Here is a 16,608-nt window from a genome sequence, read left to right on the forward strand (position 1 = left end):
ATAATTCAGCCAACAGACCATTCATTCAAATACAGTTGTCACTCCTCTTAAACCCATTGTTTACACACAGAGTTTGGGTAATAATAAAAGCAATAACCACATTTAAACTTAATTCACACATGAAAAATTCAAGGTAATGACAACCATATTTTCTTTAGTAGGTCTTTTTTTTTAATCACTCATGGTTGTCACTCCCAAACATTTACAGTGCGCACATGACCAGTTTTGCACCATAAAAATAATAAATCATAAAATAGGCTTATGGAATGGGTGTGTTGGTCCTCCATCAGTGTCAAATGGTTAATACCTACGCATTATATAAGAGGTTTTGGGAAAAAAACAATAGTTAACCCTCTAAGCGCCAAAGTCGCAAAATTGCGACAAGACGTCATACTTCATGAAATGGGCTGTAGTTCCTAATCTGGTGTAATGGCTCATTTGTATTCCCTTCCACTAGATGGCAGACATGTAGTACTTCGATTCTAGACCAAAATTGTTCGAGGAAATAGCAGCGTAAGTGAGCTATCGTGTCATTGATGCGGAAGCAATTCAGTTCATAGCGTCTGAGTAAATTGTGAGATTTGTGAGAGAAAATCGCCAAACGGCTAATAAAAAGTTGTACTGTGAGGATGTGTTGCAAATGTTATTGGCCGATTCCGACTCTGAAGGAGAATATTTGCCTTTTGGAAATGACGATCGGCCGTCTAATGATCGCGCTTCTCCCGGTACACCTTTTCTGCGCAATGGTGCCGCGCGCAAGGCGCGATCGTTCACAAAGCACAAACAAGTGATCATTTCAACACTTTGCCCAACGGGGATGGGGGTGGCAGGGGTGGACGTGGTCTTAGTGTCCATAGGAGAGCTGTTTCTCTCTGATGATCGGCCAGATTGCGCTGTTTGTTCTGATCGCGTGCGCTCTAAGTGCCGCCGGCAGACAGTACAGGTGCGGTGTGTGGGGTCGGTCTGTGCGCTGTGCCATGCAATGAGAGGTACCATACTCTCAAGAACTATAAACTGTCACATAGATACCTGAATGGACAGATAGCTGGTCAACTGATCAAAAAATAGGCACATGTATTTTACTATGGCACAGTAATATAGTAATAATTTACTACTTTCTCCTGTTTTACTGTTGATTTCCTCTTTTCCTGATCATTTGGAATGAGGATAAAAAGACAAAAAACAACAACAACATGCAAATAAGTTCAAACATCCATTCAATATCTATTATTTCCTGAATATTACTGATGAACTGATCAAAAAGTAGGCTACTGTTCACATGCGTTTTACTACTATATAGTATAGTAATATAGTAATAATTTAGTACTTTCTCCTGTTTTATTGTTGGTTTCCTCTTTTCTGATCATTTGGAATGAGGAGAAAAAGACAAAAAAACAAACAAAAAAATCAAACATCAATTCAATATCTACTATTTCCTAAATATTATGAAATTCAAGAGGGCCGCCCCTGATGACGTCATAATATGCAAATTAGATGAGTATATTTACACCCCACATAAACTTTCGGTCATGCCCAACATTTTTTTAATTTACAGTAGATCTCTATCTTTAAGCCCTTTCAAGCCACAAGCTTTTGAAATCTTGATGTCAAAATCCAGCATTTTTTCCAAAAAACCCTGGCGCCTAAAGGGTTAACTAACTATACAAAATAGTTCTGTTACGTTCCTGTGAACGCTGAGTTGATGTGGATGATAACACTGAGGTTACCAGGAACAAGTCAAGTACAAGCAAATAAACAGAAGGGAGAAGGAACATTAAGGGCTGCGCAAGCACAGGTCAAACAGGAGGCAAACTGCTCAAGATCGCTCTAACCAAATGTTTAGTCTCGTGAAGAATAAAAAAGACTGTTATGCAGAACGTTTGCTGTCAAACTGCAGCCAAACATCCCAAGCTTCTTTTTGAGATTAAGGTTTTACTATGACGTGTGTCAGCGCACAATATGAGGAATGAACAGGTCTCTGTTATCAGCAGTGAGATTGTATCTGCGTGTGGGTGTCTGTGTCGGTGTGTGTGTGTGCATGCTGTCCAGTTCACGTGTAACACACTGTAGTTTTTGGGAACACAGGTGGAGATTTGGGTGGGGAGTGAATTTTTAATGGTAAAATGTTTTAATGGTAAAATAATTTTCACATATTACATTAGGATGGACAGTAATGCTGATTACAAAATACACACTAATTTCTAATCGTCTCTGTTTTCAATGCAGCCTATCATATACAGATGTTGCTATGGAAGTGTTTGAGCATTTTCTGCCTTGGCATATTAAAACTAAACTAACAGTGATTGGTCACGTTTCTTGTCAGTAAGACAGACCTTTCCTGTGTAGGTGGCCAATTATAGACCAGAATAAGTTGCAAGCTAGAACAAATTTATGCTGATAGTCAGAAGTCTGGCTTTGTAAGATGAACAGGCATGACTGTACTCCTTGTCGTAAACTATAGTCAGTTCACACAGGAACGCATATTAATGTGCTGCTCTGTGATTGCACCATTCTTGAAGAATTTGAAAAAAGGATTTTGGTTTTTCTTTTTTGGGTACAAAAATTATGTTTGTTGGAAAGACTGCTGTAAGTAAATACTTCTTAATTTGAAGGTTAATAACCTTAGCAGTGCATCACTGACCACCACCCAAGTTCCAATGAAACCAAATTCACTGTTTGTGGGTGTGTTTTCAGGCATGCATGAACATTTCTATCTGAATTTTAGCTTGTGTGTGTGTGTGTGTGTGTGTGTGTGTGTGTGTCTGGCCTGACTCTGCAGCATGACAGCTGGGAGTGGCTCTGATTCACTTTCCTACAAGAGTCCCAGCTAGAGGTTTGACAGTCTTAATCTCTGAAATCACATGACTGCTCTTACCGTGAACCTGCTGTGGGAATGTTCCCAAAACTAGACATGACACTGAGTGATAGCATTTCCTCTCATATTTGCATGCATTTTAACCATATCTCATATTTGTGGTTGTCTCTCTATGATATATAGGATGGGCACGTATGCAGGAAAACTTGATTGGCTGAAGCATTGCTTGCAAACCGTAGAAGCTAATTGATGCAAATTAGTCAAGCTAAGAAAGAAACACACACATTTGCTTATCAAGGTTGGGCCAATAGGCTTCCTGACAGTATTCTCACGACAAAAAGCACTTCATAACAATAGAGTTTGGCTCCTGGGTTGCACATCAGTAGTGATTGTTCACTCACCATGAGTCATGCATCCACACAAGTTCTCTCTCTGAGATACACACATATACTCCGATGCATTAGTGAAATAGTGTCACATTCCCACAGCTCATTTATTAACCACTTAATACACATATATATATACAGATGAGTATGTTCCACCTTACAGTTAAAAATAAAACATTGTTTTATTAAAAATAATAAAAAAGTTTAAAATAAGAAATTAATTCAAATTGTTAAAATTGGAAAGTTGCAATTGCAAGACACAAAGGTAATGCTTCACAAGAAGATTTCATTTGTTAACATTAGGTAAGCACATTAGTTAGCATTAATGAACAATAAACAATACTTTCACAACAGTTAATAATCTTAAAGGGATAGTTCAACCAAATAAATGAAAATTGTCAACATTTACTCACTCTAAACCTGTATACATTTCTTACAGCTGTTAAACATGAAAGAAGATCATTTAAATAACGTATGTAAACAAACGGTTGAAAGTAGCCACTGACGTCTATACTATGGAAAAAAAAATACTATGGAAGTCAATGGCTACCGTCAACTGTTTGGTTAACAACATTCTTGAAAATATTTTGATTTGGTTGGTTTCAGAGGATGAACTATCCCCTTAATATTAATTTCAACAATTAATAATACAATTTTAAAATCAAATGTGCATCTCTTAACATTCTTTAATGCTCTGCAAACTAAAATGAACAAGTTAGCTCATGTTAGCTTAGCATTGTTGTGAAGTGTTACCATAAAATCAAAAAGTTGCAATTGTGAGATATAAAATAAATCTGTAGAGAAAGTCATAATTGTATGAGATAATTTCACAAGTTTGAATGCAAAGGCAAAGGTAAAGATTCCAATTTTTTTGTGCCATAAAAGAATCCTTTTTGGTACTGTAAAGAGCCGAATAGTTCTTAAATAATTTGAAAAATACATTTTACAACAAAATAACAATAAAAGTTTCATGGATGTTAAAGGTTCTTCATTAAACCTTAAATGCCAATAAAGAACCTTTATTTTTTAAGAGTGAGGATCTTGACAAACATAGCTGATTTATAATAGCCAAACTGTCTTTGTATACCAATGTTTTGTGCACAAGTGTGGTTGTGCTAAAACAGATGTTTTATACGTGCAGATTTTTGACAGTCCATTTAAATTGCTGAGTCATTTTTTCTGAGCGAGATACATAGAAGCTACTGCCAGTTCTTTTCTTCTGCTCTTTCTCAAGACTTGGCTCACAAACAGTCACCAGAACCTAGAACTGTGCATGTTGATTTAAAAGCCATGCTGTGAACAGACTCATCACTTGGCTGCACGGGTACGAGTGCGTGCAATTGTGTGCGTGTGCATGTGTGCGAGAATGTGTCATATGTCAGTGCAGGCGGAATATTTTATCAATGGCACATACAGTACACTCACAAAATCCTCATCACACAATTTGACATTCAGATGAGAGGAGGGACGTCTCATCATTTCACACACCTACACAACTCACACCATGTTTGCTTAAAGGCTCAATCTGTTTGCACCTCTCTTGATGCTTCTTTCATTCTGCCAGTGTATGAATTTGGTTAAACAAAGACTTGTGTATTTCATGAGAATGTCAGTCTTAGTTGTGAGAGTGGAAGAATTTCACCATGAATTAGGATGATATTATGTCTTTGTCATGGTTGACTGAGTTGAATAAAATCCAATCCTATCCATATGCTAACAGCTAAATGAAAAATCAAGGAGAATCAATACAAATGCTGTGATTTTGGCATTATCTGTCCTATTCCTTCAGGTCAAAGTAAACATATTTTTGACAGTAAAACAATAAACTGTCTGTATTAAACAATCAGCTTTTGAATTTAAAGGATTTTTTTTACAAGTTAAAGCAATAGTTCAGCCAAAAATTAAAATTGTTCCAACCCTGTATGAGTTTCTTTCTTCTGTTGAACACAAAATAGAGAATGTAGGTAACCAAACAGTTAATGATAGCCATTGACATCTATAGTGTTTGAACAACTTGAGGGTGAGTAAATGATGACAGAATTACATTTTTGGCGAACTATCCCTTTAAGCTCAATCGACAGCATAATTTGTGCTATAATGTTGATTATCACAAAAAAAAAGGCAAATATCAAGGTTACAGTAGCTGCGTTTCCATTACCCTTCAGATTGTGCAAATTGAAATATCAAAGGAAATTACGCCTAATGGAAACACGTCAATTTCGCAAAAACGCCAATATATCGCAAAAAGGTTTTTATGCTCACATGAGGTTGTTTTTCAGGCAATTGAAAACAGGAATATCACAAAACTGCAATGGTCACATGATGATTTTTTAATGTACTATAACAAGAAACTCCTCATACATGGCCAGGATAACCCCTTACTCTATTTACACTGAACAAGTCTGCAGTGCATTACAGCTCCGACACAATTACATTTCAGAAGTATCACAGAGGCAACTCTCTGCGCTGCTTCACTAAAGATCCACGCATACGTCTCCTTTGATTAAAAATAATAACTGCAATATATGTAAACCTACCAACATCCATCACCATGAATTATCGTGAGAAGAAAAAAGGACGTTTTAGTCACATAACATCAGTTATGGAAACACCTTCAATTCGCAATAGGTTTTTAATCAGCATTTATAACATATCTCAAAAGTTTTGCTCAAATCTGTAATGGAAATCCGGCTGAGACACTTACAATGGAAATAATGGGGAATTTTGAACCATATTATTTTATAAAAACACATTTTTTTGCATGCATGACAAGAGACGAAGTCTTATGCTAAAATTAGTTTTTAAAAGGGTCATCGGATGCCCATTTTTCACAAGTTGATATGATTCTTTAGGGTCTTAATGAAAAGACTATAACATACTTTCCATAACATACCTTTCCTATCAAAATGCATGTGAAAACGCAGAAAATCGAACCTGATCCAATTTTTTATTTGACGGACGAAAGTTTCGGAAGCAGTGTGCAAACGTGATTGACGCAACGTGAAGTCGTATTTATTTTTTAACGTGCAAAAATTTTGGTCGGAAATTTTGGACTCAGTGTGCAGAGACCTTTAGGATGCTCAGATCAAAGGCCATGTCTCTATGAATAAATAATCTGTACTTACACAAAAAGTGCTTAAAACAGTAGAACAATCATATGAAAAACCAATGACCAGATCAGTATAACCAATTACAGTGAAGAAGACTTTGATATTGATTTTTACTTAACTACAAGGTATAAATGTACATGTATCTTTCTGTTCAGGGAGTCTCTCTTGGTTGTTGTGACCAGTGGGCTCCCGGCCATGAATAAAACTTTCATTCCTGCAATGAGCAACTTGGGAGTGGTGTCTGGTATATACTGCGCAGCTGAGGAATAGAAGTACTAAACATTCTACGCTCAAAAGACCACCGCGAATACAGTGATAGTGTTGGAAGACTATAGAGCCGTCCTCGGGCTGAGGTAACAGCGTACAGCTGAGAAGGGCGGTGAGAGTGTATAGATGCTAAAGACCTGTGTGCTCATGTGTGATTGAGGTAGTGATAGTAGCTTCTTGACGGGACGCCGTCACCTTACTTCAGGAAGGGAATTACCCCGAAGTATTGGAAATATATTAGAAGTATTCAAGAAGAGAATTACCTCGAGATACTTTCAGTGGTGAAATCAGATTAGTATTGGGAATTTCCACGATAGTTTATTAGGAAAGGCAATTTGCAAAGATTCATAAAAACCCTTATACTCACTTCTTCTGTAGATTAAGCTGGATCATGAATGATTCACGCGAACATAGACCCATTTGCAGATTGGGGATTGGTGCATTCACCTCAAAGTGAGAGTAACGTTAATCCTCTGCGTCTTCAGCGGCTCAGATGTCGGGAGGAAATAACGACTGCTTTATTCATTATTAGACCCAACAACAAAGCACCTCAATCACTTATTCTGAGACATCCTGTCTTCCCCTGCACCAGAGTCAACACAATGGCAGTCAGACTGTTTACATCTCACTCAGGCCCTGTCCCAAATGGCACCCTAAACCCTCGCGGTCTTCCTTTCGTGACGTAATGCCACTTTGACTGTCGGGTAGAAGTCTGCTGCAAGAAGCTCGCCCCAGTGCAGGCTCAGCAGAAGTGCAGATCGAGGGCACATAATGGCCGCAAAGGGGGCGCTCGCGAGCACCCTTCTGAATGCTAAAATGATGAATGGGACACCCTACGGTCTCGTGGACTTAACGGACACGCGTACACGGCGGCCATTGTAAGTCCGTAAGACTGTAAGTGCGCATGAAGTGTTCCATTTGGGGCAGGGCCTCAGTTCACTCAGCTCACTCAGGGCGGGTCTAAGGTAAGACGGCCTTGTCAGTCAACTATCGTGGGAGGGGTCTGTGCAGAACTAGGTCATTCTGACAGGAACCTCAGAACAGCCTGATTTGAGAAAGGGGGTTTTAAAACAGGGATTTAAAAAAAAAAACACTGGGTGGATTTTTATAATTATAGGATGGATGTGTTCACACACTTTACAACACAAAATTTAAGTGTGTTGTAAAACTTGCACAAGAAGTGATGAGCACAGAGGACCACAGTGTGCACAACATGCTGCCGTTTATGTCAACACACATATAACAGTTGTCCAGAAGCAACGATTTATAGTTTAAAGTATTAGTATTTTTCTCACACATGCCTATCATTTCAGAAGACAATAATTTATCAACTTAGGTCGTATGGATTACTGTCATGTTTGTTTTGCGTAGTTTTTGAAGTGTCAACTTTGAGGGACCCATTCAGTTGAATTATACAGACTCGCAGAGATGGATTATCTCTCAAAAATCTATTTGTGTTCACCTGAAGAAAGAAATTCATATACATCTGGCATGTCATGATTAGAGAATTTTCATTTTTAGGTGGAGTATCACTTTAACTGTTATTGAACCTAGAATATTGCTTTAAATCTAGATGAGTGAGCCGCACGTTAAAGTTACCGTTAATTCCAAGCTACTCGCAATTTATTACCCCATGACATATGGGTAGGATTTGTTTTGCGTTTTATGTGATTAACTACAGCTTTTCCCTGAAAAACCCATAATGGGTAAGGTGTCCAGTGACCTTTGGTGCTCCTTATGTTGAAACTAAGACATCAACTATGGCTGCATATTTGCTTTGCTCACTAGATTTCACACTAGTGAGCTGGGCCTTGTTAGGGGTCATTTAGGGATTGGGTTTTGCTTTTAAAATGAACACAACCAGTTTTTATGAGACAATTTCAGCTTGATATTCTTGTTAGTGATCCACTCCAGTTCATCCGAGGCCATCTGGGATTTGTTCATTAAATTTTATGACATGTCTCTTGATCTCCGAGTAAATATACACTTTCCGCTCTTGCATGGCTCATTGAGTCTCTCCGCCAAGACCAACAGGGATTCAGTCCTCGTCTCTGCACATGCTGGAAAAGACAGCATCGTGTTTCTGCCATAACACACATACAACACGCTGTTTGGCTTGAGAACTTTTGTACTCGGCTCACACACTAATTTGTTATTTGCTCTTGTCCAGCATGTTTATCTGTCGGGGGTGTTGGATTCCAGCAAGCATACAGATAAAAGCTTGTGAGAGAGAAAAGAGGAGTGTGGGGTTCACAATGAGGAGTGTGTTTGTCTATCTATGTGTGTTTTTAGTGTGTGTCAGTGAGAAAGCAACAGTGTGTGTTTGTGTGACGGAGGATGAGTGGGTGAGTGGTGATCTACTATAGTGTTTTCCAGCAAAATGGGTGAGTCATTTACATTAGGAGCATTTTTAAAAGCTGTCTGGGATTTCTGTATCATCGTTCTCTTTGGCAAATTCTATGCAAATGCCAAACATAAATTAAATGGTGGCTGTGAGTCAAAACCAACTAAATGTGATTGGTGGGCTTTTCAACAAACACTAGCAGCACTTTTTCTTAGCTGTAAGGGGTAAACACATCATCTTCTCTGCTATCTACTCCAGAATGGCAACATTTTTTTTCCTGTATAAAACAATAAACAGGAATTTAAAGGTTACCATGGCATTACTTAGCTTATCATTGGCCCATACTGAAGCTGTATTATCATACAGACCAATCAAACCGGGTTTTGAGAAAAAGAATGGAGAACCGGATGAGTTTCGGGCCAGTTGACAGAACTGTCATTTGCCTTTTTGGGCCAATGTTGCAAAAATGACTTGTGATTGTCTTGAAAGCATAAGTAAGAGTGTCAGTAAACATCAGTAATGTTTTCATTGAACCATTGTTTTCCAGTAAACATTTGTTTTTAATGAATTTATTATACAGCTTGCTGAAATAAATAAATAAATTCCAAAACATTTTATAAGGAAACTAAACATGCAAAATAAAATATACATAAAATATTTAATAAATAGATATTTTATAAACAAATATTTAATAAATAAATATTATATCAATTAATCAGTTAATCTTTTTTAGGGCTGCCACAAAAATGGTAAAAACTACTTACCCTACAGAAAAAAAGCCCTGCTTATGACTGCTTATGTCAGTGTTATTGTAGTATTACTTGTGTGTGTGTGTGTGTGAGTGTGTGTGTGTGTCAGTTAGTTGCAAAGGCAGCATTTCTACCTTTTGTTTACTTTAAGTTAAGTTTAAGTTAAGTTAGGTTTAATTTAAAAATATTTATTTTATTTGAATAAATTTAAATTACTGAATGTAATTTGTAATCATTTTTAAAATATATTTTTAATTAACAATAACAACACTGTTTTTGTGCGTAAAATTGTTGATCTTAATATTGATATATTATTTCACAGATACATTTTATTTGTATGCCTACCGGCCAGGGTCTGTCTGATATCTTCTCACACCTGGAAACTATCTGCAGTATTTTGATCTTCTTTGAGATGGATGTGCTTTAACTACCTTTATTAATGAAAAAATAATCACCTGCTGTTCCATAACTAATAAGCCACTGATGCATGCATTAGAGACGAAAAGAAAAAAACTCAACCACTCAACACTGCGACTCCAATCACAGTCAGCTGAATCAGTCTGTCTGCAGTCGGCTACAACAAAAAGCTGTGAAGTGCTCTTGGTGGAGACAGCGCTGTCTGTAACAAGCTACCGACAGGGCTCAGTCAATACATGCCACAGCCACTGGAGAGAAACTAAATGAGATTTTCTCTCGGGCTCCTTTTAACTCTTCCATTTTTCTCTCTTCCTCCCTCCCTTCTTCTATCAGTAGCTTGCTCTCAGCCGTTTTCCACCCCCTCCATCTGCCGTACTGCCACTTTGACAAGCCGTCACAGTTGTCAAATAAGGAAAACATGTTGGAGGTGATGTTTTTTGAGTTTCTTGTCAAAGGAGCCTTTATCAGGCTCAGTTCTCGAATATCTAACAGGGCTGTTTATATTAGTAGGAGTGTATTGTGAAGCTGAAACATACTCATAGGTTTGCTTTTAGCACCTCGGCTAAACGCAGCTGTTTTTAGGGAAGCAATGTGAGTGTGTAAGTGCGTGCGTATGTGTGTGTGCCTTGTACCTATTCAGTGCCATGGGACGAGATGTTGTCACAGTGGCTTTGCTGTCTTCCTTTTAACTGCTGGCAAGAAGCCTGTGAGGTCTACCTTAAGGCCAGGGCTAAATTTAAGTGTGCAGCTCACAGTCCTAATCAGTAGCATCAAAACAACCATTAACTGCAGATCAGTCTGCCTCTCACGACTGCCAACTCCCAGCGGACGCAACTCATAACAGGGCCAAAGAGAGAGAATCACACAGGAGCATGTCCCTTTAGCCCATGTTTCTGCACTGTTACAAGCCAAAGCTAACGATCAATCCTGAGCCCTCACTGCACATACACATGCATATATACACATATGTGCACTTGTATAGATAGCATACATACAGACGGATTCACAGAAGTCCCATTGCAGTGAACTAAAGGCACTTTGAACTGGGAAGAGCACATGGTTACCAGTGCAATTGATTTGAAGTCTATTCACGATGGAAAATCACAAACTCTGGAACGTCTTCTCAAAAACACATGACTGATTACTGCTTATCTATATGCATGGGTTTACTTGGTGAACATGTGAATATAAACACATTGAAAATTAAATAGCTATTTATATCAGTACTAGCCTATTTAATATACAACATTTTTTAAAGTGTTTTAAAACACATTAAAAACAGCATAAAAATATTGTTAACACTTTACTTAAATTAAAAACAGCATAAAAATATTGTTAACACTTTACTTAAAGCCTTTGTGTATAATGCATTATAAAGGGTTATTAAATGTATAATGCATTATAATCATTTATAATGTGCATTGTAATACATATATATTGTCGTAAATAATTATAACCGAAATTAAAATGTTTAGTGTAACAATGAATTGATACAATGAATTGTTATAATGTATTAACCGTGGTTACAATTATGAGATTGTACAATGCATTACAAGGCATAATTAATGCATTAAAACTTATTTTATAATGCATTATAAATAAAGGTTTTAAGTAGTGTTACCAAAATATTTAATACACAGTATAAATGTGTATATACATATGCATATTATTTCCAATATACTACATTCAAATGTTTAGGATCAGTAATAGATTATTTAGTTATTTATTAAAGGAATTATCATTTTTAATTTGCAAGGGTGCCATAAATTGGTCAAAATTTTTATATATATATTTTTTTAAATCTATTTCAAATAAATGCTGTTCTTTTGAACTTTCTATTCATCAATGAATTCAAAAAAAAAAAAAAAAAAATTGATTTCTGAAGGAACATGTGTCACTGAAGACTGGAGTAATGGCTGCTGAAAATTACATTTTGACAATATTTCATAATCAAATAAATGCAGCCTTAATGAGCACACAAGACTTCTATAAAAAACATAAAAAAATCTTAGCAACATATATATATATATATATATATATATATATATATATAGCATTATGTACAGCAGTACTTCTTTATCTGTATATCACCATATGCATGCATGGGGGTTGCCTGATAATGAGTCAGTTTTGCCATCATCTGATATATGTCACACATTCCAGTGAATGTGCTGATTCAGACAACGCTATTTTTGTCTTTTTGCTTTTGAAAAGATACACATCAACAATGAGAGTCCTGAACTTACATGTTAATGAGCTTTCACCTTCATGGTGTAAATAAAGGAGTGAAAAAAGTGGTTAAACAAAATTATTGTCTTTAGTTAAAGTATTATGAGGATAAGGGATGGGAGGAGTTCCTGAATGGTGTTTTGGGAAGGCCATCTGCTCCTGTTCACGGTTCATTAAACAAGCTACTGGGGACAGGCCGTTTGCCCTGAGAGCAACAGGTATAAAAGGACTCTGTCCCACCCTGTGAGGATAGAAGCCACTTGACTTTTTCAAACTAATGTCACAAGAGACCCGTTCAGCAGTGTCCTCCACCCTCTTACTTCCTTCTTGAATTTCTAACTTATAACAGAACGTGAAAGAACCAAAATTCACCAAACCTGCTTGCATTTAAGGCCAAAACTCAGTCAGTGTGTATGTTAATTAGACAAATAATACAGGTATATTTTCCTCTTACCTTCCCAGGTGTCCGTAGGTGTATTGTGAATCTGCAAGCAGTAAAGCAATCTCCCCTTGTGTCATTGAAATGGCGCACTCTTCCAGGGCCTATGCATGCAAACAGTCCCATTTTAGACTTCAGGTAACACATATAGATTTTACTGTACATACATTGATTTAGTCTCAACAAGATAACTTAAAGGAAGCAATGCTTATTTAAGATTTTTAAGGATTTAATGCAGTCTCAAGTGTCTAAACAAGTTGGCAAACGAGATTGACCTTACTAACTTTTCACCAAAAAGTGAATCAGCAAGGAGGTGACTTTTTCCCAGCCTTGGGTAAACACATACAGAACTCAACATGTGGAAACACAGGTTTAATCCCTATGGAAAACTCAGCAGGCAGCAGGTGCGAGGTGATAGGCAAGATGCAGGCAGGTGTTCCAATGCTTCTTATGAGTGTGTGTGTGTGTGTGTGTGTGCGGCTGCCCCTCCTCTGCCTGTCTATGTGTCTCACCTGGTTGACATCTCCCTCTCCTATAATGAAGACCAGCTTGCAGTCTTTCTCCACCACGGTCCTATCCTCCAGCACACCCTGCATTTTCAGTGTGACCTCTTGACCCCAAGCCGGGGTCAGGACATTCTCGAGACTGGCCTGTAACACCTTCTTCCTTAGCAGACGGTCATCTATAGGCAGTTGAGGTAGCGGAGTGAAAACAGGGGGAGGGGAAAGAGATCAACAAGACCCTAAAGCAATAGTGTCAAACTTGGGGATGTGGTGTTAGTGAAGCTGGTTGACCAAGGAGGTCTTTCTAGTTAAGCAAGTTAAAGGGATTGTTCCCCTCAAAATGAATGTTCTGTCATCATTTGCTCACCCTCATGTCATTCCAAGACTATATGACATTTACTTCTGTGAAACACAAAGAAAGATATTTTAAAGAATGTTTCAACTGTTTTTCTCCAAGTAATGAAAATCTGTTGGGTCGAAAAACAACATTAAATTATACTGACTTTTATTGTTTGGAGATATTATGAATAAGTGATGACAGAATTATCGTTTTTGAGAGAACTTTCCCTTTAAGAAGTTTTTGGGGACATCAGCACTTCAGCATCACATGCTGTAGACCAACATCCAAAACATAGCATGCACTCTTAAAAAATAAATGTTGGTTCCATGAAGAATTTTTAACATCTATGGAACAAAAAGTTCTTTAGAGTAGAACAAGGTTCTTCAAATTATTAAAATGTTCTTTGCACTAAATTTGGGGTCACTTTTGTGGTTGAAAGGTCCATTGTTTATTATCAAGAGTGTGGCAATGTATGAAGCACGTATAGCCCCACAGAAGTTATTTTCAAACCAAGCAGCTTTCTGTTGGTCATCATGGTGGATCCCTGTGACCAACTTGAACCCTTTGTAAAAGGGAAATCTTTTGTCCTCATTTGAAATTCCCAATCGTGTGAATTTGTCAAACAACAGTAAATGTGACCATACAGAAAGGTTCCTTTTTGAGCCCAAAATGTTTCTAATCTATGCCATCCATGTAAAAACCATTTTGGAACTCAGACTAAACAAATATATGTCACCATGGACATCTTACCTGTAATGTCCTTCCAGTCATCTGCCAGAAACAGCTCCTCAAAGCTGGTGGTGGTCCACTCTTCTATCTCAAAGTCTGGAAAAAGTGTGTCCACTGAGCTGTCCCTTTCTTCCACTGCTTCAATTTCCATAAAACGAACTGTTTTCCCAAAGCTGGGAGTCTTTGTCAGTTTTCTGCTGTCCTCTGTGTATAATTCATTGGTCTCAGGTGGGCTGGCGTGAGAATTTGAGGAGATGGGCTCATTGGTTGGGTTGCTGCTTGAGTCATTAGCATCTGTTGGCATGTTGCTTAAGTTTTCAGCACACTTCATCTCTTCTGCCACATTATTATCCATTTCATCTTTCATCTCACTTCCTTCTTCATCCTTGTTATCTTCTACTGCTTTCCTCCCACCATCCTTTCCTGTGATATTCATTCTCTGCAGCTCCATGATTGGTTCTTCAAACACCTGCCAAGGCTGCAAAATAGCTTCTTCACTCTTCACCTCCTGTTTGTCACAAACTGCTTTTACAAACATCTCATACTCCAACGTTGTCTCCTCTGCTTCTTCAGCTTCTGGTTCCATGTCCCCACACGGTGCTAAGGATACATTTATCTCTTCTTAAAAGTGCTGAATGTCTTCCCAGCACACACCACACACCAGGTTTGTAGAAATTGATGTCGATGCTGCTCAACTGCCAAACTGATGAACATTAGTGACAGCGTGTAGTATTATCTAAAGCACGGCGTCCACATGGACTTTTATCAGAATTATAATGGAAATGCATTGCCACATGACATAAATCCCATCCGTGGTCAGTCCATTTCCTGCAGATTTTGTAAAAGGGTCCTCGTTGAAATGTTTTGCTGTGAAGAATGCCGAAAATGATCAATGCATGAGAATTGTGTTGAAATGTAAAGCCCTACTGGTCAGTAGAGTTGTGTGCAGTGATAATCTGATGGATTAGAAGAGCAAAATCTAATCTGCCCCAACGTCTGTAAGCTTCTTAATGACTTCATCACGTCGTCCCATAATGCAGTTTCCATGAATGCATCCACCAATAAGAGGTCTTCAGGGACTGGTTGCTTTTTTATGCAAAATGTTGAAATATTTCTCAATAGATACTGTATAAATCTAAATACTATTGCAATATAAACATACACTATACCGTTCAAAAATTTGGATTTGGTAAGATTTTTATTATGCTCCCTAAGGCTGCATTTGTTTGATCAGAAATACAGTATAATATTGTTGTATATATGGCTGATTTTTATTATTATCGTTATTTTAGTATATTTTAATATGTAATTTATTCTTGTCATGTCAACGCTGAATTTTCAGACTTCAGTGTAACATAATCCTTCAGAAATCTTACTGACCCCAAAATTTAGTGTGTATTCTAATCTAATTTTAATTATATTGGCAGAACGGATAAATGTAAACAGATATTTGTCTAGCTACTGATAAAAAGTACAGAGAAAAATCTTTGCCATATTCTCATGAAGAGAACGGGCATTGACCGAAGATAACACACTCTGAACAGGTTTTTCCAGGTTTGTAACATGCCAAGTGTAGACGAAACATCAATGAGCCATGCATAATTTCAAAACAAGACAAGCCTTTAAATGTCCTTATATTTAATTGTTTTACACTTATTAAATCCACAAAACATGCTCAAATACATATTAAAAACAACAATCAATCACTTACACTTGGCTGGCAATGATAACATTTGGTCTGCCCTTGTTCTTCAAATTAAATGCCAAAATATGGTAGTTTATTGAGTGAAACATAAACATAAAAGTATTGCATTTAGCAGTGTGTCATTAGTGCATTAAATTTAAACTTAAATATTCAATATAAATACATAGATGTGACTTTATATGCAGCTTTGAGAATGTTGATCTTGGTTTTGTCTCTACAGGTGAAATACACTAGAGAGTTTTACTTGCTTTCTGCATTCTCTAGAGGCTGCTGGCACTGTTTATGGCATGAGTAAGATTAGCAAAAAGGCCACATGACTGATTTCATATTTAACCTGTGCTTTAATGGCACTTGAACATCTGTGGTGGTATAGTGTTCTTTTTTGTGAATAGTCACTAAGCTGATGACCTAAGCTTACTGTTCGAAACAATGACACTGCATAAAATTGATTAAACATGACTCATTGGTTTTTTATGTAAAAAGACTAATGTTTGTTGATCAGCTTGGCAAGCTCAAAATTTACAACTGCATAATCTTGGCAACTAGATTCTCAGCAAATTCCAAATAGAAAATCC

At 37.3% G+C, this 16,608-nt stretch overlaps 1 protein-coding gene across 2 annotated transcripts in view; it reads right to left on the reverse strand.

Moving 5' to 3' along the window:
• LOC306842800 (peptidyl-prolyl cis-trans isomerase FKBP8-like) overlaps positions 1 to 15,278 on the reverse strand; it is a 55,670-nt gene extending 40,392 nt beyond the window's left edge. Inside the window, exons 1-3 of one of the 2 annotated variants that reach the window (XM_079373873.1) lie at positions 14,350 to 15,278; positions 13,269 to 13,438; positions 12,772 to 12,860 (exon numbers count right to left, since the gene is read on the reverse strand). In XM_079373873.1, the coding sequence (XP_079229999.1) occupies positions 12,772 to 12,860; positions 13,269 to 13,438; positions 14,350 to 14,914 (824 nt within the window). In that variant the 5' untranslated portion in view covers positions 14,915 to 15,278. The remainder of the gene's footprint in view (positions 1 to 12,771; positions 12,861 to 13,268; positions 13,439 to 14,349) is intronic. The other variant, XM_079373874.1, reaches the window with a different exon arrangement.
• Positions 15,279 to 16,608: the final 1,330 nt, after the last annotated feature.

Source organism: Barbus barbus, assembly GCF_936440315.1.
Source record: "Barbus barbus genome assembly, chromosome: 23".
Taxonomy (NCBI): Eukaryota; Metazoa; Chordata; class Actinopteri; order Cypriniformes; family Cyprinidae; genus Barbus; species Barbus barbus.